The sequence below is a fragment of the Tilletiaria anomala genome, assembly GCF_000711695.1.
Source record: "Tilletiaria anomala UBC 951 chromosome Unknown K437scaffold_56, whole genome shotgun sequence".
NCBI lineage: Eukaryota > Fungi > Basidiomycota > Exobasidiomycetes > Georgefischeriales > Tilletiariaceae > Tilletiaria > Tilletiaria anomala.
In genome coordinates, this window is record NW_013546966.1 from 1 (window position 1) to 26335 (window position 26335).

Sequence of the window (26335 nt, forward strand, 5' to 3'; positions counted from 1 at the left end):
GTTTAACGGGCTCATCTGCCACTGCTGCGCCGGATGCTGAGGATCGCAGGCCAGCCTGGAGGATGTCAAAAGACGCGGACCTCACTCATCACCCTAGCCCTAACCCTGACCCTAAAGCGGTCTTCACTACCGATGCACTGTACACATGGGGCACCAACATTGGCCAACTGGGGGGTACGGTCGCTCGGCGACTCCGATCCAGTTCACACCACGCAAAGTGACCACCATCTCGCAGTAGATGAAGCAGATTGCCGCAACCGACTACGCGACTGCCTGCCTCTTTCACAATTGCGATGTGCTGGTGCTCCACAATGATGCCGCCCATCGTGTGACGTTCCCGTTCAATCGCTTCCGCGCTGACCTCGCGATGAATGCCTACGGGCCGCATAGGCCACAGCAAGAGCGTGCAAAGCCGATCATCACCAAGATCACCAGCTCCGGAACAACCTTCGTGGCCACGTCGGACATGGGAGATCTCTTCACATTCTCGATCGATCAACCATCCGAGTACTCCAAGTCGGGAACCGGGTCAACTTTGAAAACGGTGACCATACAGCCAAAGCTGCTGTGAACGATGCGGAAACGATTCAGTTCAGTGAGGGACGTCACGATCGCGTCGGATGGCTCTGCGATTCTTTGCACGGAATTAGGACATGTCTTCGTCCGAGCAAAGCGGTCAGAGGGCGGCGGTGGTGCACAGACCTCCAAGTATACCCCGAACATTGGCGGCAAAGGAGTCAGAAAAGGTGGCTTCAAGTTCTACCAGATACCTCATCTCCAACGAGTTGTGAAAGTGGCCATGAACGCGAGTGGCGGCTTCTGCGCGATACGATCCGACGCTATCGGCAAAGAGATCAAAGCCCGTGGCGGGTCGCTCGAAGAAGCTCTGCAAAGTCAATTACCCCACCTTCGCACCTACAGCCTGCAGGACTCGGATCAAGGCATCAGCATCTCTGTCGGCATCATGAACGTGATGACGCCAGTGCCAGAGGTTGAGGAACAGTCGGACACGGATGACGGGGAGGATGAACGCGCTTCCAGCCTCCGATACGTGCGCATTGCACAACTCATCGGAGAATCTGTCCGCCGGTGGGAAGCCAAGAACGGGCAAGGCGAGCTTATGGCTTGAGGGCCCAATAACCTGCGACCGCCAAACAATTGCGACATGTTCATTGTTGCGGGCGCCAAATGGGTCCCAGCCCACCGCTTCGTCGTCCCCAGCCGCGTGCCGGTGCTGGCCAAAGCTCTGGAGACACCAGGAACCAAAGGCATCCTTCCACCAGGCGTCGGCGGCAAGCAAGCAGCTCCAGGAATAGTCACTCTGACACTCCCGAGCTGCAGTTTCCACACGACACTCTTCCTGCTGCACTACCTCTACGCCGATGACTTGCCTCCTGTCTGGACCGCTTCGATCGGGATGCAGGTAGAACGCTCGTACAGCGCGCTGCGCATCGATCGCGAGACCGTTCGGAACCAGCGTCAGACGCTAGCTGCTTTGCTGCAGCTCTCCGCCCTTGCCCCGTCCCTCGAATCGCCTGTTCCGCGTCCCCCAACTCTCACTCTTCGGCGAGACATGGAAAGCGCCTTCGAAAAGTACGTCAGCTCGCCAGATGCGGGTGCCGACATCTATGACGTCGAGCTCCGCTTTAAAAGATCGGACCGTACCAGCTCACTCGGTGATCCTGCGTCGGTCCCCTTTGTTCACCTCGGCGCTGAACCCCCCCCCTTCTCTTCCGGCCGGTGGAAAGGCGGCTTGCTCGAGATCGACATGACGAACATGCAGTGGACAATCATGCAGGTCGTGCTGCGGTATCTGTACGCCAACTCTGGCGTCGCAGTGTTCAAAGGGTGCAACCAGGGCGTCGCGCAAGAAGACTTCATCGATGATATCGTGGAGGTCCTTGCCGCTGTCGATCATCTTCTCCTCGAGAAGCTCTCTCTCTGATCTGCTGCAAAGTCTTGCGAAGGCGCATCTTCTCACGCAACATCGCCTCCGTCCTGGCCGAAGCCGACTTCTACCACGCACACGCGCTCAAGGAGGCCTGCATGGACCTCTGCGCAAGAAGCATAGAGATGCTTTTTGAGGGCGGCCTTCTGGACGACTTAGAGCACAAGGTGCTGAAAGATCTTGGCATCTTTGTCCGAGGGCGGCAGGACGAGCGGATACACCGCGCATTTCGAGAGCGCCTTCAGCTCTTGATGGCGGTCCACGCAGACTGGCTAGCCTAACAGGACATCCCGAAACCTTCGTTGAACCTCGCGAGCTTGCGGACACCTCGAAGAAGTGCCATCAAGTCACCAGTCCTCAGCTCCGCAGACGCAAGGCGGAAGACTCGCGGGTCCTTGACGCCGGTTGGCAGTCCCGATTTGAAAGCGGCGAAGCCTTTGGCCCCTGTGCCGGACACAGGCATGCTTTTCGAGATGGGCAGTGAGGAGGGAGCAAGCGGAGCAGCTCCCAAGGGCGAAACTGGTACAGACACAGGAAACGTCAGTCAAGGCAATCGCCTGCTGTCCACGATGCGGTTGAACGGATCTTCAGGAGCACCCTGGTCGGTCGCGTCCAAGGCCAGACCCTCGTCATCTACCGCTCCAGCCAGTGCCGTCGACTTGAAGAGCATCATGGCTTTGGAAGTGCGTCGGACTCCAGCCGGTTCTGCGAGCGCCTCATGGACAGCGACGCCAGTCGCTACAGCCTCGAACGGAACTGTTACAGATCTTGCGCCAATCATGATCGGCGCGAAGCTCTCTCAGCAGGATCGTCGGCGGACGAGCGCAGCAGTTACAGCAGAGCGCTTCAGCAATTCCTAGCAATGGCTCGCCGCAGACGCCGGCGCATGGGGCGGCGTGGCAAACGACTCCCTCAAAAGCTTCCGATGGCACTCCTTGGAGGACACTCGACAGCCCGGCGTCATCTTCTCCTCCCAGAGATCCGATGTCGCTAGTGTCCAGAAGCCCAGCAACCGCCTCGCGATTATCCGGCTCACCAGCATTGCGACCATCAGCGGGAGCAGCCGCGCCATCTCCGCTTTCACTAGCCCGCGCAGACAGCTTAAGGGACCCACCGCTCTCTTCCACGTTAAGCGTGTTCACGCCGAATCACTCGGTGCGATCTCCATTGCGAAAACCCGAGGAAGGCAGCCCTGCGTGGGCGACACAGACTCTGCCTGCTTCTACTTCGAACTTTTCGCAGCGCTCGATGGCAGCGAGAGCGACTCCCTTTACGCCTTCCTCGAGCTGCTTCTCGCCAACAGCCGCGGCCTCTGTCTCTCCGGCACGCGCCAGCCGCTCGGGCGCGAGAGCAGGCAACTCTGCGTCCTTCCTGGCGATCCAAGAGCAGTAGAGGAACGAGGATAGCGCAGCGTAGCGGGAAGCGATGGCATAAGCGGCGGCCTCCCGCAGGTCTTTCGCCGACATCATCGCGGAGGAAAAGGCGGCTGGCGTCAGGACAGAGCAGGAACGCAAGGAGCGCGAAGAGTTCGAGACGTGGTTTGCTGAGGAGAGCAAGAAGGTGCAACAGCAGCAGCAAAAGCAGCAACCGGGCCGAAGCTCAGGTGGTAGCAGAGGAGGAAAGGCTCGTTCGAATCGTCGTAACGGAAACGCATCCACGGAGACGGAGGTTCAACAGGAGGGCGTGCTAACTCCGAATGAGCAGCAGCACAGGGAAGAGGGTGGCTCCACTGGGCGGCGAGGCCGCGGGGCAGGCCGAGGAGTTGGTGACGGTGGAAGGGGTTGCGGCAGAGGAGCTGCGCCAGGGCATCAGCCGCAGGACTGAGGAAAGCACGTATACCCCCTATCTTCGAATGAGAGCCGAAGAGCATAATGGCTGCGATCATCTTTCAAATGTGAACCAAAATGAGCAACGCGAAACAGCGAACCAGCAATCAGCAGGCGCCGTTATATGCTGGTCAGCGGTCCGTGTTGCTCTTATACGCTTGGCACATGGCATTCGCAGACTCGAGCTCGGATAACAGACAGACAGAGCCATTGCTCACTCAGGGCTGGAAGTTGGATGCGGCAGTGAGAGCATCGCAGGCCCGGAGCCCGCAGATTGTCACGTTGTCCGCCGGCCTCGTCGCGCCGTTTCAGTCGCCGCACGCGCCGGGGCAGGACGTGATTGGCCGCGAACGACAGAGGTCACGACCAGCGTTCTGGCTCTGCTAGGCATTGTCGAGGGCTTTCGCGATTATCGATCAGCCTCACGAGCTCGGGAGCTCGCGCAAGTTCCTGTTCTCGATGCGCGCGGTGCGGCAGGAAAGTCACACCGTTCCAGTGCGAGCCCAAGGATACCCCGAGGCAGCATCGAATACATTGACGAGGACGACGATGTTGCGACTACCGAGACAGGGTCGGTCGCAGCGAGCACGATAGAAGGCTCTATCGTCGACTCGAGGATAGGCAGCGTATCGGGCCCACCAGAATCTGCGCTGAACCTCGAGGGTCAGAGCATCTCGAGTCACCTTAATGCGTCTGGTGTTGCGCTGACGGCTTTCAATGGTTAGTGCGTTGTGCAGCGCTGGCCGCGGAGCCTTTGCTTATGACATTCACTTCTTCGCAGCAATCTATACTGTGCTGAACCATCCAACAAAAAGGGCAGAGCCGATAAATCCTCAATTCTCTCGGTATCCGCCACTTCCTCTCTCCAGCAGCGAGCTCCCGACGGCTCGCAAGGCCGATCATGCCGCCTACCTCGCCCAAATCTGGCCGGAATGGGACCTCTTCGTCCGGAGTCAGCGGCAGGGGAGGAGTGGCAGGGCGTAGCTGGGTGCCGAAGTGGCTGGGCTAGAAGCGAGTGATGGGGAGGACTACGAAGGCACAGATTCGCCGGCGGTAGGAGGCAACCGATTCTCGATGGATCACAGCGCATTACGACCCCCAAAAGAGCAACGAGCGCAGCTGCCCTCGCTCGAAACGGAGCCGAGGGCCTACTTGAGGAGGACTTCAACCTCAGCAGCCCGCACATTTTCGGCAAGGTAGTGGAAACAGTGGAGCCAGCAGCCCGACAAAACTCCTCCGACAGCTTCGAGCAAGCGCTCAATCAGATCCTTCAAGAGAAACTCAGCTACTACTCGGACATAATAGAGCAGCATCTCATCGTAGAGATAGGGGCGAGATCCAGCTCCTTCGCTGTGCCCAGCAACCTGCAGGACTTCTACGCCGAAGGCCGAATCGTGCTTGGCCAAGGTCGACGCGCTTCGCAGCGAGCTCGCTGCCATCGATGAGCATCAGGCCAAGAAGGGGCTGCAGCTTGTGCTGCGGCAGGCAAAGCGGAGGGAGCTCGGGACGATGCAGAATGCACTGCAGCAGGTCAAGGATCTCACAGACCGGAGGGACATGGTGGATTTGCTGGTGAAGCAAGGCGAATTTGAGGAAGCGCTCGACCTTATGGAGTCGATACGCTCCATGCTGAAGCGCTTAGCGTCGAGATCGGTAGCCGAGGCCGACAGCGAGGTGCTGGACATCTCCCGCGAGCCCGCGTAAGCAGGCATCGTGCTGGGCTTCTCCAGCCACGACAAACACATCTCCGCCGCTCTACGTCAGGAGCTATTGATCGTGCTTGGCACGAAGCTGCGGGAGCGCATCACCGAACCATTTGCAGTTCCGACACTGCCGATAGAAGCGCGATCGTCTGCGATGGATCAGCGCAATTTGCGAAGACAAAGACACAAATCGATGCGCAACTCGATCAGCATCGCGGCTGGCCAACTCAACGCGAACGGATTTAAGTCTCTATTCGAATCAGAGGGCGACGCAACGCAAGAAGCAGTACAGAGGATACCCAAGAGTCCCAAATCGAGCGAGGTGAAGAACGAGGCGCTGCGCACGAGAGTCATGGGTCTCGTACTCGGACTTGTGAGGACACATGGCATCGAGCGTGTGATAAGAGACTACGAGGAGGTCGCGACGGAGCTCCTGCAGTCGATAGCCACTTCGCACATCCAAGGCATGAGCGACGATCTGATCCGCCTGCTCGCGCAAGTGGATGCGCCGACCGACAATTAGCTTTCGACCAATCCGGCTACTGCTGAGCTCAGAGCAGCTCCGCATGAGAAACTCCTCGAGCAAGGACACATCTTCTTCGAGGCCTTGCTTGAGGCTATCGAAGGCATGACCGCTCAGATGCGCGTCATCCTACTCTTGATCCACGAGACAGCACACGACAGCACGCCGAATGGCAGCGCGGCCTTCTCTCACATTGCCAACGGACAGGGGATGAGCAGATACGACATGCCAGACGGCGTCTCTCCCAGCACAGCTTCCTCGGTCTCCGAAGCCCTGCAATCGGCCGGCGAGGCGGCTCATTCTCTCGCCTCTCGTCTGATAACCATCCGCTCCGAGCAGCATGCGAAGCTACCCCTCCGCGACTTCCTCGCAGTCTTCAGACTCTGCTGGTCCTTCGTGCTTCGGTCCGAGCTCACCAATAAGCGCATGATCACTGGCCTCCGAGGTAGGCTGCTGAACTAAGCGAGAGCCTTCGTAGTCGGCTTTCACTTTCAAAAGGTCGCAGCAGCAGCAAAAGCCGTAGAGGAGGAGAGATGGGATCCTGTCAGCGTCCCCGCCTTGTCACAGAAGGATGTCGATCGGACGGCCGGATCAGCTACTCAAGATCCTGCTGACTTTATTCTCCTAGCCGACGATGACGGCGAGGACGAGGACGAGGAGGAGGAGGCGGCGGACGAGGCGGAGGGACGCAAGCGGGCTTCCACAGCATCTGAAGAGCAGACGTCGCGCGCGTCGAAAACATCCAAGACGCTGCACATCGAGGAGCGCGAGTATTACGTTGTTGGGGCGACGCTCGACGTGCTCACCCTTCTGGGGGAGTACCTCCGCATGATCGTGAATCTTCCGCTCTTGACGACCGAGGCCATGACGCGTTTTGTGGAGTTCCTCAAGCAGGTCAACTCGCGAACATGCCAGGTGGTGCTCGGCGCCGGTGCCATGTGCTCGGCAGGTCTCAGGAACATCACTGCAAAGAATCTTGGTAAGTCTGCTCGAATTGCTACGCACAAGCCAATCGTTGACCATGCATCACTCCACAGCACTGGCCTCGCAGACGCTGTCGGTCTTCATCTCCTTCATCTCGTACATTCGAGAGACCGTACGAGGGCATCTGAGCGTCCGCCAGGCATTCATGCTGACTGAGTCCGACAAGCCGAAGCGGGACTGCCAAGAGCACCAATACGAGATCCACGCGAAGCTGGTCTCGATCATGAATGATCGTCTCATCGTGCACTCCAAGAGCATAAGAGTACGCTATCGCAAGCCGGACGACGACACTTCCCAGTTCACTGACATACCTTCCCTCCCCAGAATGTAGACTGGAATTGCGACGCAAAGATCACTCTCGATGCGAACAAGTAGATGCTGGACATCGTCAACGAGACGTCCCTGCTGCACAAAGTGCTATGGCGCTACCTTCCCAGCATGGCCGCGGAGCAGAACATGGGCCAAATCCTGACCGCGATCGAGAAGCGGACAGCTGCCGAGTTCACAGGCCTCGAGCTGCGCAGAGAAGAAGGGCGTCAGCGCATCGTGAAAGACGGCGAGTATCTCGCCTCCAAGATGGAAGCGCTCAAAGGCCTTTCCTGGCCAGGCAGCCAGCTGGCGGCGATGCTCAAGGAGAAGCAGGTCCGCGGACCTGTGCCCGAGCCCGTGCCAGAGCCACAGGCGCAGGCGCAGCCGCCAAAAACGCTAGCATCCACGGATATCTCGTATCAGCCTCGCCTTCCAGCCTTGCGTATCAGTCGTCTTCAGGGAACAGACGCCGCCGCTGCCCTCGGCTCCGGCGACTTTCCCAGGTGGGCAGGCGCAGACGACGAGCAACGGATCAGCCACATCGCTGCGGCCTTGCAACGAAGCACCACGCCCTTCACCAACACTCGAACAACGGCAGTCTTCGCAGAGCGACAGGCAGGCAGAACCCTTTCCGCCACCGGCACCACCCGAGAAGGACACAGGAGTTAAAGCTGTTGCAACCGAGAGCTAAGAGCCTGAAGAGGTACCGCCACCGCCGAGCAAATCGTGTCGATGAGGAGCACAGAGCAAGATCGCGAGTCTCATCCCCTTGTCGTACACCTTCGTCTTTAGACTGTAGCGCAGAACTTGATATGCTGACCTGTCCTTTCGTTAGACCCCCAGCATGGTGATGCCCTACCTACGTCATTGCGGATACAGTCTTTTCGGTCTCAGAGCCATCCGGAAGCATCTGGAACGAGACCGCAGGCCATCTACTGCCAGCCGCTGCAGCGAGCTGCTCAAGAGTTCCTCCTTCCTCCTCTCTCCTTGCCTGTTAGAAGAGCAGGGCAAGGGCAAGGAGAAGAAGATCGAGGTGTGGGAGGTCTTCAACTCGGCCTCGGCTCCAACGCATGCGAATGGCTAGCAGCATTCGGCATCTCGTAAGCCAGCATAGCAATCGCATCGGTACCCGGCCGGCTCTAGCGCGGACGGCCCGCAGACGGAGTGGGCGAACGGCAGCAGCTGGAGCCGGCGTCCAGCGCAGCGCGCTCGCATCGGATTCTTTGGCTGTTTCGCCCGCGCGACGACCCACAGCGGTAGCTATGTCGTCGTCGACGGACATCATACGCTTCCACCTGATCCTCGCCGTAGTCCCGAGTTTCGCACACGCGGAGAACAGCGTCAATGTTCGGGACGATCGCCGCGCAGGTGGATCGTGTTGGCAGCGTCGCGGTCAGAAACGGTAGCGGTACGACCGAAACCTCTGCTGGACCACTTCCTGCTGCTCAGACGTCGTTCGACATTCGGATCGCACAGCGTACAAAGGGCGGGCGGCCAAAGCGTAGGTGTTCCGACACTGACCATGATGCAGCTGTGTCGTCTCGCTCTGGAGCCACTGTGGCAGCAGCAGCGCGATCCTCCGAACATTCGCGGAAGAGCAGATCCGCTCCTGCCGCCGCGCAGTACCGATTCTGCCGTCTCACGCGACGCAGCGTTCGCTGGCACACTGCAATGGCGTCGGCGGGTAATAGGCGAGTTGAAGATGCCGTTGGACCCATCGCTGCAGTCTTCGCTCTGTCTTCGGTGATGATGCAGGCGGCCTACAAGCTCTCTGAGCACGCGGATATCTGCGACAGGCGAGCTACGACGAGGCGACAGCGATGCAGCTCGGCCCCGTGGTCGACGATCTCATCAACAGCGTGATCAGCAAGACAGACGGATGCGAGCATACCGTCGCCATCGAAGCAGCGCTCAAGCGCGCCGTGCTACGCATCTCTCTGCTGCTCATCGAGCAGCCACACGGCTCGATCGAGATGGCAGGCTCGATCGAGATGGCAGGCTCGATCGAGATGGCAGGCTCGCCCTTCCTCGTCACCTTCGCCAGCGCGCGCGCTGCACGTCGAAGACGCAGCGGGTCCGCTCATTCGATTCAAGGCGGAGCATGAGTACAAGGTGATCGCTGCGGCGCTCGATTGGTGTGCACATTTCCTCATCATAGCGCCGTGCATCTCATCATTCGATGACGGACAACTGACGGGCGAGCATACCCAGCGACAACTTCGCAACCCGGTCGACATTCTTGCGGACGCTGCTGCCTACAGCGACAGGCACCTCAGCGGCAAGAAGCCGATGTCGGTGCTGCCAGACTGGTTTCGCCGCTGTACGACAGCGTAGCCGAATCCCGCTGTGTCCGGCGCTCGACCCTGATGTGCGTGTGCACCGCGATCTTGTCCCCATATGTAGCGAGCGGGATCTCTGAAGAGCTGGCATCGGTGCAGCTGGACACAAAGCTGCCGTGCCAAGGGAAAGCCCGAGGCCCCGATTGGTCCTGCCGCGATGTCTGCGCGCAATGAGGAAGACGAAGGATACACACTTGCCTGGCCAGGCTTTAAAATGGTGAGCTGTCTGATGTCAACTTCAAGCAGCAACAAAAGCACTGACTATTGACTTGAGCAGAGCCCCAGCGGCATCATCATCCAGCCTCCGTTCGTTCCTAAACCCTTCACTCCGTCTCCTGTTCGCTACTTCAATCTGAGGGAAATAGGCCCTTTCGATGGCCTCACAACATGGAAGCGTATCGCTTCTCTTGACACGAGTCTCACTGTCAATCCTTCGGCCGCACCAAGGCAACGTGATGACATCTTTACGATCGTCATAGCAGAGAACGCCAGCATCGACGAGCGCAGTGTCGACGAATTCTGTGAAGAGACGACCATCACTGGTTTTATCTTGGGCCACACAACGAACTTTGAAGAAGGCAGCGATGTTCGATCCATGTGGCAGGTGGCTTCTCAGCTGGCATGGGGTTTGGTCGGGAACGTGCTACCTCGAGGGTCCCAGTGTAATGCTGGTCCTTCTCGACCGAGGAGCGGGTTCACGTTGGATAGAGGCAAACGAAGCCTGCCGCCGAGCAAACTGAGCGGCTCTCTCCGTTTACCTGCGCTATTGCGTGCACGTGCCGTTGGCGAACGAGCCTCGTTGGCGTGACCGCACGTCGCGGTTGCGCACAAGCACATCCGCCGCAGCGATGCCTGTCCCTTTTTAGTGCTGGCCGCCGCGCTGGTCCTCCGATAAACCAGCAGCCAGCGCTCCACTTACGGTCGGTGCTGACAGGAAGTGTGCGCAGTCCAGCTCAAATATGAACTCGACAATCTCTGGCGGGAGCGTCACCACGGGCATGCTGTGCAAGTTTGTATCATGCAAAGCGGCTAAACCAGAATCATAACGTCATCTGCTTTATGATGTTTCTCGTCCAAATAAGGCGATAATGAAGAATGGAGGAGCGATGAGGAGCTGTGATAAGCGGGTTGTGCGATGCGAAGATGTGTTGGCTTTGGGAAACGTCCGTGGGCTGATGACTAAAGCATGTGGAAGTCGGTGGTGATGTGCCGTGCCTGTTTTTTTTTCGCTTATAAAACAGGTATTTGTATATACAAGCATAATTTCACCAACTTTGCATGTGAAATTTTGAGAAAACATAATGCGCCGCAATATGTCCAGATAGCGCCGCTATACATCTCAGATCCAGGCAACTCCTGCCACGGTAATACGTATGGCATCACAACGATTGAGATGAAACAAGATGGAGCAGTGATGGAGCCGTTCCAGGCCCTTGAACAAAAATTCGACCTCGCATGCACTGACAACAGGTGTAACGGCTGACTACGCCTCCTCTCTCGCCACTCTTCCGGTCTCTCCCACTCTTGGGGAATGAGATCTTGGGATGCAGAACACTGAACACGACGGTGGCCTGTATGAACCACCACCATCTCACTGGTTGTGGGCTTCTATGGGGGGGAAAGAGTGGCTCGACCTCGTGGGAACTTCAGCCTTGCTCTGAGGTTAAAGCGAGCTTATTTCAACCCACCGTGCTTTGAGGTCAGACTAAAGCAGTACTGGAGTCTGTTTGGGGGCACAAGATTTGTTAACAAGAGATAGGCCCGATCCCGTCACATAGGACGAAAGGGAATGCAGGATTCTTCAGATCACAGCCACTGTATTCAATTTGGGACTTGCCTGGTGGTCTGGTGACTTCGCCGTGCTGCTGGTCGGCAACAAGGATTTTTTTTATTCAAGGCAACACGTTCCCAACAGCCCGTGCCTGTCCCCTGGCGACTCCTGGGCCCGCAGTCGGCATACCGCTGATAAGATCCGAGCGAAGGCGCTTTGCGTAGTTCTGGCTTTCGAAGAATATCATATCACACATAACATGTGGTTAGTGCATGGTTTCCTGACTTTTGGAGCGATTGGGAATGTTCGACCCCAGGAACCTGCCTCTGCGCCATGCGACGTTGTCAGCTGCTTTGTAGAGTTCAACTTCTACCATTAAGCAATATACCAACCAACAGTGAGTGAAGTCGCCGTCCTCGGCCTTTGTCCGAAGCAATTACTTGGTGCTTGCATTTTGCAGGCAGTGCCAATGGTTTAGTGCAACACGAGAAAGCTTTTAAGTAACCCAGGCTAGATCTCTATAGACGTCACGCTACAACTTGACTTGACTTGGCATCATGCATAAAGCAACTGACTTTGACCAACTTGCTCAGCTTTGGCCTGTTGAGCCACTGAAATAGATGACTCTAGACTGATTCCAATCCAATTCTGATCACTAAAATTGACAGCCAATACACCTGGATATCCAACTAGACCCGAGATTGGATAATTGCGATCCATCCGATCGACGGGCTTGACCGCAGCATTGCCCTTGTTCTGTTTTGTCGTGGTGGACCTCGGTGCGTGGTTAAATTGCATAGACGGTTAGTTGATAACATGATTCTGGTCCAAGTGGCGCCCAGCCCTTTCTGTAATCAATTCAGGAAATAGGAACTTGCCCATTGACGTCCCTGAACTGCATGGTTTAGGTGCAGGTTTCGACTTTGTTAAGCGATGCTGCGGCTGCTTGAACCATGAACATCGCTCAACAAGCGGCGCGCAAATAGGTTGCTTCCATACTCCCATGAACGCTCGAGATGAGACCGTCTCAATATATAGCCAAGGTGGGGAAGGTGATCGAATAAGAAAACGACGGGAGGTATTAATAATTGTTGGTACCTATCGCCGCTTTCCAGCTGATCCCGCAAGGCAAATGACCATTACCATCATGATTCCGGGATTAAAGTTATTCGTATTAGTTGCTTCGCTAGAATATGCCAAAAAATCTAGTACGAGGCATTTTACCTGTTCTTGCAGTCTCCGAATTGAGAAATGTTCCGGTATCCAATGCGCACCGCCCCTGTCCGACCTTGTAGCTCCAAAGTCCTTATCCTTGTTGGCAGCAGTTGTTGAAAGTAGAATTGTCTTCTGATTAAGTAGTCCCGTTGCACCCGAGTAGGGTCAGCAGAAAGGCGTAACCTCCAAGCCCTTGACTGGCGGTCGACAGGGTTTGTAAGTTATGGGAATGAACCAGTTGGTATACTGTGGTGCATTGTGATCTTCTCTGACAATGTCTTGTCTCTTTGCACCATGCGCATAGGTGGCCTAGATCGATCAGGTTGTAATGAGGGGAACATGTCAGGCAAGCCGACGATTGTCCAGAAATTCATTATAAATGCCCTGAACCTACAGACTACTGAGTACGGAGTAATGTAAGTATCAAGTCCTCCGGAATAAGGATGATTAACAAGAAACCCAAGTCTCGCGGAAGGATTCTACAAACTCGCGATGTACTCGACGGCGGCTCAATCGATCGCTGTCGAATGTTGTAGGCCCAAGATGCCATACTGTTTGCTCAGGACTGTGAGGTATCATGCGCATTACTCACACCATGGGCCTGCTGGAAAGTGTGGGTTTAGGAAAGTCATACGGAGCGTACGGTATTGCCATATCTTCGCCTCGCAGCGGTTACCTTAGGGTTTCATATTTCCGTTGACACAGTGCAGCGCTTCTTTTCGACGCTTTTTTGAGCGAGCCCAGCCCACGCGGATCCGATCACCCAGACACGCCAAAGAAAAATGTATTGATCGAAACCAATTGCAGTAAGGTCTTAATGGTCAATTGACATACAGGTCCCCCTCCCAGCATCCGGTCAACTTTGCATTAATTAGTGCGCATTACGGTGTCGATGGTGGTGGCCACGTTGTCATGACGATGAGAGCAAGTGAAAACATGAAATAGATGTGTAGGAAGGGAGGGGGGTGAGGTGAGGTGAGGAGGATGGTGCGGTCAGTGAATACATTGTGATGACTGCTGTTTGGCGGATTTCGTAGTCGACATCGGTTTGAAAGACAAGTTTTCCGCGCTTCAGTGGACGGCTTGTCTGGATGTGAGCTTCATGCTACAGTCTTTCAACACTGAGAATACGTCTTTGTTGTCGTTGTGGCGCTGACAACATTTCGACCGAGCCAATGTGGCTGTCCGATATGGTGTAGATGGACCACTTCAGGTGTGACAATCCTCAGCCAGGATGACATGGGTTTATGACAGCAACACTGTAAGCAAGGAAGCTGCCGCTCCGGTTTGGCACCTTCCGATGGAGATGAGCGCTGTGAAGCTCACCCACCTAGTGAATGCACGATGCATAACACATCGAGAGAGAGGCGCTGTGAGACATGGTCTTACCAGATTACAGCGTTAGACTGACAATTTCGATGCTAAAAGTCGCTTGGAAGGGCTTCTGACCAAGGTAAGACTCCGTTTGGGGCTTGATAGCAGCCTAGTCTAGTGAAGAAAGTCCGGTGTCTTCTAAAGTGTGTTTCTGACCGTCTTTGGTGAACGAAACGGGAAGAGCTTCGAGAATGACAGATGTCCAGCGCATGCCTTGCTCGCTTGCTCTCCAGGCATGTAAAGTTCCACGCTGAACGATCACGTCGCCAACTTTGATGGGAGTCTCGTTGACTGCTGAAGAGTCCGCCTCAGCAGGAGTCAGCAGTACACCGGATCCGTGCGTGATGATGTTGTAGTCAACCGAACTTGTTCTGTGCATTGGCGTCGTGACCCCAGGAGGAAGTTCCGTCAGCCTGCAATTGCTTCCACCAGGATTGACGATGAGAGCTCCGCTCTTGCCACCGGCATCTTCGCCAAAGTCATATGAATTCGTCGCCGGACAAGTATCTGTTGTCCATATACCACCAGAATAGAGGTTGAGTCCTTCTACAAAATCTGGCTGTGTGTCGATAATGCGAACGGCAACTTGTGGCTCCTCTGAGCCTTCCTTGTCGGGCTCATGGGATGTGACAATTCGTCTAAATGGCCCAAAACGAGGAGTGTTGGCCATTTTGCAGCCTGAGAGCTGCAGGGTGTTGATCCATCAAACGAACAGAAACTTTCAGTGCACGACGGTCGAGCAGACAGGTTTCAGCCGTTAACTTACGTACCCTTCGCCTTTCTGCGTCGCCTCAGACGTCTCACTCTGCATTGTTGCCCAGTTCAAAGAAGACTTGCTGAGGACACTGAATCACAATAGTAAATACAATGCTACGAATCAGGCGGGGAGCAAGACGAGGAAAGTTTACGTAAGCTCCGAGCAGTATGCGATGAGCAATTAACATCTTGAGCCCAACGGCTTCGACACAACTACGCCAATAAAAAGGTAGCTAATATCTTAATAAATACCTGAGTGTTGACTACAGTACATACGCTGACGTCCGGCTAAACAGTTCATTCAGATTGACACGACCCGAGTGCATTGGTGTATTATGCTTCGCTACGCTACAAGACTAGATGATACAGCTGATTGAAGCGATGGGAGAAGTGGATGCATGGCGTCGATGAGGCTAGAGAGATCAACCCTTTGAGCCAAAAATCTTCCACCAGCCCGTGCGGTAAAGAACGGTACAAGCATTTCTTGAACGGTATTGAGGTCCTGTGAAGCCAAGTCAGTTGCGCTAATGAATGAAAAACTGAGTCACAGCTACTCACAGAAGCAGCGAAGATGTCCAGTTCTTCGTTCAGGGCAATGAGTCTTAAGTAAGCTATAATCTTTTCTGCGGTGCCCTCTCGCTTTGAGGCAGTATCCCATAGATAGCGAGGCAGCTCGCACACGAATCGACGCAAGGATGCGGTCTGCAACGGCGATTGGCTTGCTCGATAGTTTCCTTGGTAAGAGGGATAGCTTTCAATCTGCGACATGAGCCACGTAAAATTATCATCTTTGAAACCCCTGGATGCCGGCCGCTTGTGCCACTCACGATAGACAGCCGTGCCAAGAAGGCAAAGAGTACACCCTTCGCTGAATCCGTGCTTGCCATTTTGGCAAATCGCTCAGTCAATGATTGCACGAGGGCGCCAGCTTCATCTTCCCGGCCGTCTGCATCTGCAGCAAGGGTGCCTGTGACTCCGCGCAAACTGAGGAGTAGCCATACCGTCGGCAAGATGGATGCCAGTGATTCGGTGGAGAGTGGGAGGGCGCCACTTTCAACCGAAGCCGAAAGTAACTCCGATACATACTGCTGAACGTGCTTCAAACGCACCGAAACAGCTTGCATCCATCTGTCCTTCGATGAGGATGCAATTACCGGTAGATCGTTAGTCGCAGAGAGCCGCGCGCAAAGCTCGCAGTACGACAAATTGAGCGTCTGCAATTGCTGTTGCGCTTGCACGCTGAGGTTGCTGCTCATCATCTGAGACGATGTTGGACCGAAGGGGAAGTAGCGGGAGACTCGTTCGAGCAACGCAGAGACCTGCTTCAATGCCTCAGCCTCAGCCGAGCTTGAGGTATCTGAGAGATTCGCTGCCCTGATCAAACAAAGCGCAATGTCCAACAGTGCACAGGCAATCTTGCCCTGTGTATTGATTTGCTTGTCTGTGGAGGAAGACTGCGGCAGTGCCAGCGAGACGGCATGGAGATGCGCAACTGCGTCTGGTGCCACTTCGATGAAAATATTGATGAGTGTAGGCCCCAGAGTCACAAACAGCGCTTGAAAAGCGTTTGCCGCTGATCCCAACTGTCGACCTCGAGGGCCATCGCTGGTGCCCAATGTCGAAGCGCTGCAGATAAATTGCAGCAAGTCGCCTGCTTGGAACGTCTGACTAACGCTACCTTGCAAATCGACCAGGCTCCCTCGATCGCCATGGTCATCTAGCAAGGTTGGAATAGCTTCGTAGGCAAGAGCGCTTGTTGAAGCCGCTGAGATGTTTAGGATCCGCTTCTGTCGACAGGCGGCTGGTCCATTTGCATGGATTCGCAACACCTGCTGAAAAGCTTCAAAGTCGGACGGGGAAGCAAAGCTGCTGTTAAATATCCAAGTTGGACAGTCCTCGTACATGGTGCTGGCGGCCGAACCGGTGCTGCCCATCGCTTCGTTTTCCTTTGTACCTGTGGATGCTCCCTCTGTACCGGGTTGAAGAGACGTAATGATGCGGAGGTAACTGCGAATAGCATTCAAAACAACGAGACGAGAACTCAAAGAGAGATCCATGCTGTTTGTGGCCCCCAACTCGCTAGTCCCTGAATTGATAGAGGATGGATTCGATCGCCTCGCTGAAGTTCCCGATATTGAAGATGACAGTCCGAGCATGTTCAACAAGCAGCGTAGCACGCTACCTGCATGGCCAGCTTCCCCGTAAATGATGAGCTTGCTTCCGAAATCGTCAGCTCGAACGTTGTTCCAGCCTTTCACGAGCTCTCTACCACCGGCGGAGCCAGTGCTCGTCATGAGCACGTCGAGGAATTTTACGGCATCGATACGCACAGCCATGTAAATGTGAGACATAGCAGATGTCGCATAGAGCAGCAACTGCGACAGGTACGGCTGCAATAAACTCTCCGATTTAGAGCTGGGGTCCTCCGCACTAAGCGCATCAGATGAAGGTGCAGCAATGAGTGGAAAGAGCCAAGCCGCAAAGCTGAGGAGAGCTCCTCGCACGCGGGTATCTTCGTCACCGATGAGGTGCAGTATTGCCGGAATGACCAGGCGAAGCGAAGAAGGTGACCTTGCCAGATGCGGGTATGATACCAGCAGCTCCTTAATGCCCTCAAGCGCATCTGTAGGCAAGGATTCGTTGAATCTGTCACTCTGGAGTTCGTATGAAGAATTGCAAAACAATCGCTTGGCCGCGATTCTGTTCACCCACCTTTCTTTATCGCAGGGCTGTGATGCTTGGTTTGAACACTCAAGTCGTTCAGCGTCTGACCCCTCCTGGTAGTGTACGCTTGGCTCCTGTCAAGATTGATGCTCTGCTGTGGCAGTGCGATGCTTTTGGCTCTAAAAGAAGTGTCTGTTGCATTGTTTGCGGCTTGCTTTCCTTTTCCGAGCTTTAGTTTAGCTTTCTAACGGCATAGTGCGTATAATTCAAGCGATCAGCAAACAGATTCAACTGCTTCAACTAGCAATGACAAATTCGGCGCACCTGAAAGTCAGCTTGTCGTGCAGCCTTGCGCTTAGCCGACTTGGTCATGGTGGCAGACACAGACTCCCTACTTTCGAGCTCGAGCAGGCCGCTTTTCCACTGATACGCGGCTCGGCTCGAGTCTGCAGGGGAGCCAAATGGCTGATTGATGCGGCCGCGTCAAGCGCGTCAGCTACCCAGGGTACTTGGACATATGCGATGACGAGCATGGCTCCGATCAAGAATTGGAAAGGAATGCAATTTACGAGCCATACTCGCTTTCTGTATGCAATGAGAGGTATCTGAATACTGCACTGGCATGCAGCACCGCCTGCATGCTAGTATGCACGTTATGGCAAAAAAAACTTACCTTGCGAATGCCTTGTGTTAATCGGTGCAACTCACCTCATCACTGTTTGCGTCCACTTCGACCAAATTTCGTCCGCCTCCCTCGCGGGCTGATCTCTTCTGGACTGACTGCTATATGCATGCCGCGACGAGAGGAAGCTGTTGGACTTGATTGCGGGGTCCAGCCTATCTATACATCCTCAACGCTTATAACATTTCGCAGGCCCCATGTTCAATGCATGGAAACCTTTTTTAAGAACTTATGCAGTTGAAAGGACTTCGCCTTTGTTGAGAGCGGCCGTTCTCGAGCTGCCCACCTCTCCGATCAACCCAAGGTTCAAAAATTTGCTTAGGACCCAGTTCTGCAAGCGCACCGGCCAAAATCGACTGACTCGGACGATAGTGCTCATTGGTGCCGTGGTGAGGTATGCTCCGCTACTTGAAACCGGCCGGTGGTCGCGTCCCTGTCGATATGCTCGATGATGCGCCGCGCCAGGTCTTCGGGACTCATAGTTTTACCCATCTGCCCAAAAGCTGCTCTTAGGCAGACCAAGTCCTGCACATGGCTGTAGAAGCCATCAGCCTCAGGTTCCGCAGACTTGGCGCGCTTCTCTACGCTAGCGATCGCATTTTCTCCGAACCGCGTCAACACCTTCCCAGGTAGGACGGCGATCACCTTGACCCCGAGCGGTCCCAGCTCGAGGTGCAAAGCATCGGACAGAGACCGCATGACGGACTTGGATGAGTCGTACGCCGCGCCAAAGGGAGAAGTAATGAGGGCTGCAATGCTTGCGATGTTGACGACGGTGCCTGCTCTGCGCGGCTTCGCACCCTTCAAGCTGCCTCGCGCTGCAGATTTTCGAGAGGCAGGTAGCATGTGCCCTGCGACAATGGCCTACGTGAGGCGAAGCACACCGAAGAAATTTACTTCGTAGGTTTCGCGGAAGGAAGAGAGAGGCACCTCGATTGTCGGGCCAACTGAATTGTCAATCCCGGCATTGTTGACGAGAAGGTCCGAGAGAGGCGAACGGTATGGAAAGGTAGTATATGCTGGTGAAGAGCTGCGGAAACATTGCAAACGAAGCGTACGCCATCACCGACCGATGCTACCACACTCGTCGATGACCCTCTGCACGGCGGCATCCACGCTTTCCTGGCTTGTCACATCCAGCTGGAGCTACCTCACATCAGTTCGCAGGCCAGATATTCTACTGATATCGCGAGCGGTAGCGTAGACGATGTATCTCCCTGTCGCATGCAGCTGTACGGCGAGGGCATGGCCGATACCATCGACAGAACAACCAGTAATGAGAGCGACATGCTGGCACGAGCTTGCCTTGCCCGATGCCATCTTGCCGTGAGGTCTTGCGGAATGGGCTCACCAAGTTCTCTTCTCATGCGTAGGGCTCAGATGGACAATGAGGATTCGCTCGCCGCAGGGAAAGTGGGCTTAACGTATCACAGTGGAAAGCCGACTGCACACTTGATTGCATCCAGCAGAGTCATACAATACTTAAAGCCCAGCCGAACATCGCAGGAGACACACTGGGGGTGGAGCGTGAGGGTGGATTCGCACCTCTGGTGGCCTCGGGAGGAACGGATGCCTAGCCAACTTTTGGCTGGGCATCTGCTTGCATAAGTAGCAGCCTTGTGTGTGTCATGGAAGTATATGTCACACCACAGTAGTCTACACCAGTCAAGCGCCAAGCGTGCAGCTTATGAAAGCCGAACACCGGTTTGAATTCAGCAAGAACCTGTGACAAAACTGCCACAAATGGGGCCTGCCTGCACTTTTTCCGGCCAACTTAGGAAAGGTTCAGATGTTGATCGGCGACGTTTGAATGTGCTGACGTAAAGTCACTTTGTGCAGGCATCCACATTGTAATCGGTGCAAGTCGGTGACTTAACCCATTCCCCGAGAAATTGATGCGCTCGCAAGCGGACTTATTTTTATCACATCAGCAACATGGGATGAAAGTCACATTTATTGAATGACATAGCTCCACCCTCATTCATTGCAATCTACGGGCGTTGAGCTGAATTTGACATTGTCATAACGACGTTCAAGGAACGGCCTCGAGAACATTGACACAACATGTCACAGCAGCAGCTCAGCGTGCCATTGCTACCAGTTCTGGAGGGCGGCGTGCTGCCCTCGCCAACAGAGCTCGCCATCTTCGCACGCAGCGTCCCCCTTGTCATCCCCTTCGCTGCGCTCAAATCCGCGTTCTCGCAGCTCAAGCCCAAAGGCGGTAATGGTTCAACTAGGCAGCAAGCATACATCGTCAGCCTGGATGAGACTTCGACCGAGAGCGCAGCAAGTGACATCCTCAATGATGGCGCCGAGGTTGTCTTCACACCCAATGGCGACCTCCTCGAGCATGGGCTCCCTGCCGAGCGAGTCGTCCTATCCATCTCTCCCGACACGGCGTTGCCGCTATCAGACTTTCTGGAAAAACACTCTGATTTAGCGGGACTCCATGTTACTTTGCCAGCGGGTCTGCAAGCTTCATCAGCACAAGCCGGCGAGCTGCTCGCCAGTTACAGCAAGTTGTTGGACACTAAGAAGACTGGCAAAGCTCTCTTTGTCTCCTTATCTGCGGGACAAACTGCCTCCGTCGAAGATGTGAAACTCCTTGCTTCCACTTACAGCGCATCTCTTCTCGTCGCTTCCACCCTGCTATCGTTCTCAGAGAACGTAGATCAGACACCATCCGACAAGCTAGACTTTGCCACTGCATTCTTCTCGCCTTTGGGGTCCGATCGCACCGACGGTCTGTTCCCCACGATTGTAACTTCGACGCTCGGCCAATCTCTGGGACTTGTCTACTCGTCTCAAGCATCTCTTCGGGCCTCCCTTCTCAGCGGCTGCGGAACTTATCAGTCGCGCAATCGTGGATTGTGGCAGAAGGGTCTGACAAGCGGGGCCACCCAGCATGTCCGGCAGATCCGATTCGACTGCGACTTTGATGCAATCGAATTCCGAGTCACACAGAATGCGGGAAAGAATGGCGAGAGCTTCTGCCATTTGCCGGTCAGGGACTCATGCTTTGGCCCCCTCACTGGCCTCGAAAGGCTGCAGCACACGATCCAGCAGCGCAAAAGGAACGCGCCGGCCGGATCTTACACTGCGCGGCTCTTCAGCGATGAACAGCTACTCGGCGCAAAAATCAGGGAAGAGGCCCAAGAGCTGATCGATGCCAAGGATGTCGACAAAGAACACGTCGCATTTGAGATGGCGGACTTGATGTACTTTGCCTTCGTTCGCTGCGCAAAAGCTGGCGTCACTCTCGAGGATGTGGAGGAGGCGCTTGAAGGAAAAGCCAAAAAAGTGCAGAGGAGGAAGGGAGATGCCAAACCGGCTTTTGTAAATGGTGGCTCTGCAGCAACTGTCGCCACAGCAGCCCAAGCAGCTCCTGCAAGCACGGAACAAGGATCCACGCCTGCTCCGTCCGACGATATCAAGATGGCCTCATATCGCCTGTCGGATCTCTCCCCGCAGCAAAAGATCGATCTGCTCAAGCGTCCGTCGATCAAATCTGGCGCTATCATGGATATTGCGCGGCCAATTCTATCTGCCGTACGCGAGCGTGGAGACGCAGCGCTGCTCGAATACACAGCCAAGTTCGACCGCTGTTCGTGCCTTAAGTCACCCGTCCGTTTCCCTCCGTTTGTCGATGACGAAGTCATGCGCAAGATCAAGCCGGAAGTCAAGAATGCCATCGATGTCGCATATCGAAATATCCATGCCTTCCACAAGGCACAGAAGGCTACGACAGGCAACAAAAAGGCAGAGGAAGCCGGTTGTCAGGCAGCTGGTATAACAGGCGCGTTCGAAGATGCAGAGGACGCAGTCCTGGAGATGGAGACTCAGCCTGGTGTGGTTTGCAGACGTTTTGCTCGTCCGATCCAGCGCGTTGGTCTCTATGTGCCGGGTGGAACCGCCGTCCTACCTTCCACGGCGCTCATGCTTGGCGTGCCGGCCAAGGTTGCTAAATGCCCGACCATTGTGCTCGCGACCCCTCCCCGTCAGGATGGAAGCATCGCTCCGGAGGTGTTATATGTCGCGTCCCTCGTAGGTGCCACTTGTATTCTGGCTGCCGGTGGGGCACAAGCGGTCGCTGCAATGGCGTACGGCACGGAGACTGTGCCCAAGGTGGACAAGATCGTCGGTCCTGGCAACCAGTTCGTCACCGCTGCCAAGATGATTGTACAAAATGAGACGGATACCCTCGTCAGCATCGACATGCCCGCCGGTCCAAGTGAAGTGCTGGTCATCGCAGATGCAAGCGCCGACCCGGCTTTCGTGGCAAGCGATCTCCTCTCGCAGGCAGAGCATGGCCCGGACAGCCAGGTAGTGCTCGTCGCTATCGCATTGAATGAAAGTCAGCTCAAAGCCATCGAACGTGAGCTGGACACGCAGGCAAAGCGACTGCCTCGCGTAGGGACAGTGCGCAAGGCGATCGAGAAGAGTGTCACAATCGTGGTCAATGACCGCAAGCAGGCCATCGACTGGAGCAATGCCTATGCACCCGAACACCTAATTCTCCAAGTGGAGGATGCGGAGGAGATGGTCAAGAGCGTCGAAAACGCCGGCTCTGTCTTTGTCGGAATGTGGTCTCCAGAGAGGTGAGTTCGACTAGCCGGTGCTTGTATACACTACTGCTTGTGTGCTAACGATGCGTTTACTGACTCACGCAGTTGTGGAGATTATGCATCCGGCACGAACCACACGCTGCCAACGTATGGTTTCGCGCGGCAGTACTCGGGTGTCTCAACGTCCACCTTCGAGAAGCACATCACCAGCCAATCGCTCACATCCGAAGGGCTGCAGGGCCTTGGTCCTCACGTTGTTCATCTCGCCGAATGCGAAGGGCTCGAGGCCCACGCCCAAGCGGTTCGGGTTCGCTTACAGGCCTTGCAAAAGAGAGCCACAGCTTGACTTCCCCCGCAACACCTTGAAATAGACTTTTGAAATGCAAAATGTTCGATGTAGCTTGCGATTCAAATAAATGGAAAAGTACAAATACACTAGTCGGACGAATCAGGTCAATGGTCTCAGCAGGTCCCGAAGGTGAGCGGTTGCCTGGAGGTAGAGATAGCACGTCCTTCAGCCACGCAGCGTTACGCTGAAATGTTCATGGGCTGAGCAGCGTAGTGCGTTGATGCGTCAATGATGCTCAATTCTCCTTGTTGACTTCTTCACATGCATCGATCCATAGACTGAAGAAGCGTGCGAGTTGGAATGAGTGCGAAAGAGAAGGCATCAAGGGAAATAGACTCACGAGTACACGTCAATCGGCTCGCTCAGAGCGTCAGTATCATGGCTCCATTCCTGGCCGCAGACCTTGCACTTGAGGTAACCGATGCGAGCGGTAGTGTCTCTACTAGGGGTTTTTACACAGTCAGCACGAATAACAAGTACGGCAGCTAGTCAGCTTCAGGGAGAGGTGGAGGCGAACTTACATCTTGCAGGTCACCGCTTTCGGATGGTTGCAGAACAAACAAGTGAATTGAGTCTCTGTACAGTTCAATACCAGTCAGTAGTCCATCTAAAGCGTGACTTTTTCACTCCGTGGTGTCTCTACCAGCGTTGAAATGGCAAAGAACACCCCGGCAAGATGGAAAGCAGCACAAGTTGGCGATGCAGCGTTAACCACACTCACCCAAAGGCTCCCGCTTCTTGGATCCTTGCGGCTTCCGCGACGATTTCCGCTTGCCCATGGCGTGGAGAAAAGATGCCAGCCAGAGCAGACCAGTTCCGTTGATGGCAAAGAGTACCTGATACAAGGCGGCTTGCGCTGGGTGCAGTTGGGCGAGATGTAGTCCGCGAGAAACAAGCTAATAAGCTTGTCACGAAACGTCCAACTCCTTTTTGAAGGAGTCTGGAGTGGCTTCGAAGTTCGGATAAGCCTGAGCGGATTTGCGCAAATTACACTGCTTCGAGCCTGGCTTCCACGTCATTTATCATCCTTTCCAGGGAAATCAGCACGCCGATTGAGTCAATTCTCAAGCTGCAGGAGCTTTCGGATGCAAGTCCATCTTAGTAATATATACACTTGCCTTTCAGTTCCAAGGCCACGTTTGCTCGGCAACTGTTCGTGGGCTTGTATTGGCTGCGTTGTTGCTACTGCCAAAATCACGCCCGAGTACGAGCAGAGCTTTTCCATTCCAAATTGCAGAGGTGGATCGCATCTTCCATCGCTGAGCATGCGCTAGAGTGCTTACAAGCCTGCGGGCGCCGCCTCCTCAAGAAGCACTCGTTCGAGTCTTGCCAGGAGCAGGATTCGCGCCGAGACAGTGCCTGTGTCATCAGGAAGGCATGGCGTACCAGCCTTCGGTTAAGCAGCAGGAAGCGTCCGGCCATGCGGACGCTCCTGGCTCAGCTCCTCGATCCTCAGTACCTGACATTCCGGGTGTACCCGCTCCGGACAAGGTCCAATGGGATCTAAGAGAGCACGTCGCGCGATTGTGCGGTCTAAGAGACGCAAGGTAAGCATGCAAATCGGCCTACTTCCTGGTCAATAGACGGCCCTATCAGCTAATCAATTTTGTATTCTGTATAATGCTTCAGGTTTCCTGGCGCACAGCCCGTCTCGTTTGAGAAGCGGACGATTGAGGACCTCATCAACGAGGACTTTTGGGTCTGCGAGAAATCGGATGGCCAAAGAGTCCTTGTGTTCATTGTCATCAATCCAACCACGGGGCGGCAAGAAGTGTTTTTGGTAGGTGCAAACGATCAGCACTCCGGATGATGGCTTTAACGCTGAACACGATGAGAATGTATTTGCTTGCTTTCAGATCAATCGAAAGAACGAATACAAGAGGGTGGACAATATCTATTTTCCGAGCCCTCCCGGCGCGCATTTGGCCCAAGCGAACAATACCCTGCTGGATGGCGAGCTTGTGTGGGATACTGAGAAGAGTGGAAGAGTGAGTGCTGTGAACTGTATGGATTGCCATGCAACGCCGTGAGATATGCTCATTGACGCTTTGGATGGACAGCGAGTGTTGAGGCTGCTCTTGTTCGACGCCTTGATCGTACAAGATGACAACATTATGCAGAAGGGTTTAGGAAGACGATATGGAGTGAGTCTTCGCTTTCATCTGCAAAGATGGTTCAAAGCTGACACAGCTCTCACCAGCGACTGAGAACGCTCGTGTTCGAACCGTTCTTCAACTACATGGTCAAGCACCCCGAAGCAGTGGCTGCTGCACCATTTGAGTACGTCATTGCTAGCCACTGGCCGCTCCGACTCTTCTAACGATGCGCACTATTCCTACAGAATCAAGGTCAAGCCAATGGACCTCAGCTATCACATCGAACACGTACTCAATAACCGAATACCCCAATTGAAGCATGGCAACGATGGCTTGATCTTTACCTGCTGGAACAGCAACTACAAGACTGGGACAGATCCCAAAATGTGAGAGACTTTACAGTCCAAAGAAACATTTACTGACCCTATGTTTCTGCAGTCTCAAATGGAAGCCGCCGTCAGAAAACAGTGTCGATTTCAAGCTACGATTGCGGTTCCCGCCAGACGCTTGCGGCAAAGTTCCTGACCTGACCGCCAAACCATTTTTCCAGCTTGATCAATGGATGGGAGGCCGCGGAGGCGGACCAGGCGGTTCCTATCAGTACTTTGATTGGACGGATGTATCTGATCCCGAGTGGGAGGAAATGAAGGCGAGCGGACTTCAATACGACGACGCGGTAGTCGAGTGCGTCTGGGTAAACGGAGGAGAACGGGAAGTGGATGGCATGACAGGAGAGGAGACCGTTCGCCCGCCAAGATGGGTCATCAAGCGCATACGTGACGACAAGAGGGACGGGAATCACGCGAGCATCGTCAAGGCGATCCTCAAGAGCATCGTGGATGGCGTGGAAGCAGAAGAGGTATGCTTACTTGATGACCACCTCGCGGCATTGTGCATTTCTGAATGATTTACTCGTCTCGCAGCTCATCGAAGCGGTCCCTCAAATACGAGCTGCATGGAAGTCACAGCTACGTACAGACTTTCGCGAGGGACGGATTGGGCCAGAAGCCGTAGCCGAGGGCGGCCATGACCCCGTCATCGGTCCAATTAGAGGCGGCCCTGGTCCGCCGATGCGAGAAGGGGGGTCAATACCCAGTTTAATCAGGCGATGAGACTCGCCATGTTGCGGACGCCGATTCGTGCATTCCATGTACAATAGCGCCCCTTTGCATGTAACCTCATCAGTTGTTCCATTACCATCTTGGTGTACACGTCCGCAGAATGGGAATGC

At 54.9% G+C, this 26335-nt stretch overlaps 12 protein-coding genes across 12 annotated transcripts; 8 read left to right on the forward strand and 4 right to left on the reverse strand.

Annotated features, from left to right (window-relative positions):
- Positions 1-238: 238 nt before the first annotated feature.
- Positions 239-1945, forward strand: K437DRAFT_268933 (uncharacterized protein; the record flags this gene model as incomplete). The annotated part of the gene is made up of 3 exons (XM_013387101.1): positions 239-507; positions 592-1089; positions 1222-1945. The coding sequence occupies 3 exons, from the start codon at positions 239-241 to the stop codon at positions 1943-1945; spliced, it is 1491 nt and encodes a 496-aa protein (XP_013242555.1).
- Positions 1946-2421: 476 nt separating this feature from the next.
- On the forward strand, positions 2422-6000 carry K437DRAFT_268934 (uncharacterized protein; the record flags this gene model as incomplete). Its single annotated transcript, XM_013387102.1, has 8 exons — positions 2422-2758; positions 2825-3336; positions 3425-3713; positions 4087-4494; positions 4556-4719; positions 4860-5093; positions 5161-5474; positions 5505-6000. The coding sequence occupies 8 exons, from the start codon at positions 2422-2424 to the stop codon at positions 5998-6000; spliced, it is 2754 nt and encodes a 917-aa protein (XP_013242556.1).
- Positions 6001-6105: 105 nt separating this feature from the next.
- Positions 6106-7359, forward strand: K437DRAFT_268935 (Vps54-domain-containing protein; the record flags this gene model as incomplete). Its single annotated transcript, XM_013387103.1, has 4 exons — positions 6106-6445; positions 6506-6979; positions 7038-7246; positions 7309-7359. The coding sequence occupies 4 exons, from the start codon at positions 6106-6108 to the stop codon at positions 7357-7359; spliced, it is 1074 nt and encodes a 357-aa protein (XP_013242557.1).
- A 63-nt stretch (positions 7360-7422) lies between these two features.
- On the forward strand, positions 7423-8377 carry K437DRAFT_268936 (uncharacterized protein; the record flags this gene model as incomplete). Its single annotated transcript, XM_013387104.1, has 2 exons — positions 7423-7796; positions 8137-8377. 2 exons carry the CDS (start codon positions 7423-7425, stop codon positions 8375-8377), a joined length of 615 nt encoding a protein of 204 aa, XP_013242558.1.
- Positions 8378-8391: 14 nt separating this feature from the next.
- On the forward strand, positions 8392-9599 carry K437DRAFT_143361 (uncharacterized protein). Its single transcript, XM_013387105.1, has 2 exons — positions 8392-9089; positions 9292-9599. The coding sequence occupies exons 1-2, from the start codon at positions 8638-8640 to the stop codon at positions 9407-9409; spliced, it is 570 nt and encodes a 189-aa protein (XP_013242559.1). The 5' UTR covers positions 8392-8637; the 3' UTR covers positions 9410-9599.
- A 61-nt stretch (positions 9600-9660) lies between these two features.
- On the forward strand, positions 9661-10556 carry K437DRAFT_143405 (uncharacterized protein). The gene is made up of 2 exons (XM_013387106.1): positions 9661-9849; positions 9907-10556. Exons 1-2 carry the CDS (start codon positions 9790-9792, stop codon positions 10438-10440), a joined length of 594 nt encoding a protein of 197 aa, XP_013242560.1. The 5' UTR covers positions 9661-9789; the 3' UTR covers positions 10441-10556.
- A 3116-nt stretch (positions 10557-13672) lies between these two features.
- K437DRAFT_143579 (uncharacterized protein) lies at positions 13673-14843 on the reverse strand. The gene is made up of 3 exons (XM_013387107.1): positions 14759-14843; positions 13949-14677; positions 13673-13892 (listed from the first exon to the last, which is right to left on the reverse strand). The coding sequence occupies exons 1-2, from the start codon at positions 14801-14803 to the stop codon at positions 14102-14104; spliced, it is 621 nt and encodes a 206-aa protein (XP_013242561.1). The 5' UTR covers positions 14804-14843; the 3' UTR covers positions 13673-13892; positions 13949-14101.
- A 156-nt stretch (positions 14844-14999) lies between these two features.
- Positions 15000-18000, reverse strand: K437DRAFT_143603 (uncharacterized protein). Its single transcript, XM_013387108.1, has 5 exons — positions 17737-18000; positions 17461-17656; positions 15576-17371; positions 15307-15507; positions 15000-15250 (listed from the first exon to the last, which is right to left on the reverse strand). The coding sequence occupies exons 1-5, from the start codon at positions 17782-17784 to the stop codon at positions 15092-15094; spliced, it is 2400 nt and encodes a 799-aa protein (XP_013242562.1). The 5' UTR covers positions 17785-18000; the 3' UTR covers positions 15000-15091.
- Positions 18001-18402: 402 nt separating this feature from the next.
- Positions 18403-19129, reverse strand: K437DRAFT_143626 (uncharacterized protein). Its single transcript, XM_013387109.1, has one exon. The coding sequence runs from the start codon at positions 18938-18940 to the stop codon at positions 18470-18472; it is 471 nt and encodes a 156-aa protein (XP_013242563.1). The 5' UTR covers positions 18941-19129; the 3' UTR covers positions 18403-18469.
- Positions 19130-20070: 941 nt separating this feature from the next.
- K437DRAFT_248094 (uncharacterized protein) lies at positions 20071-23085 on the forward strand. Its single transcript, XM_013387110.1, has 2 exons — positions 20071-22692; positions 22765-23085. Exons 1-2 carry the CDS (start codon positions 20159-20161, stop codon positions 23003-23005), a joined length of 2775 nt encoding a protein of 924 aa, XP_013242564.1. The 5' UTR covers positions 20071-20158; the 3' UTR covers positions 23006-23085.
- A 158-nt stretch (positions 23086-23243) lies between these two features.
- Positions 23244-23787, reverse strand: K437DRAFT_248095 (Elf1-domain-containing protein; the record flags this gene model as incomplete). Its single annotated transcript, XM_013387111.1, has 4 exons — positions 23244-23286; positions 23349-23447; positions 23530-23584; positions 23730-23787. 4 exons carry the CDS (start codon positions 23785-23787, stop codon positions 23244-23246), a joined length of 255 nt encoding a protein of 84 aa, XP_013242565.1.
- Positions 23788-24102: 315 nt separating this feature from the next.
- On the forward strand, positions 24103-26314 carry K437DRAFT_236828 (mRNA capping enzyme, alpha subunit). Its single transcript, XM_013387112.1, has 8 exons — positions 24103-24555; positions 24638-24788; positions 24865-24996; positions 25069-25152; positions 25209-25288; positions 25350-25490; positions 25543-25963; positions 26028-26314. Exons 1-8 carry the CDS (start codon positions 24386-24388, stop codon positions 26214-26216), a joined length of 1368 nt encoding a protein of 455 aa, XP_013242566.1. The 5' UTR covers positions 24103-24385; the 3' UTR covers positions 26217-26314.
- Positions 26315-26335: the final 21 nt, after the last annotated feature.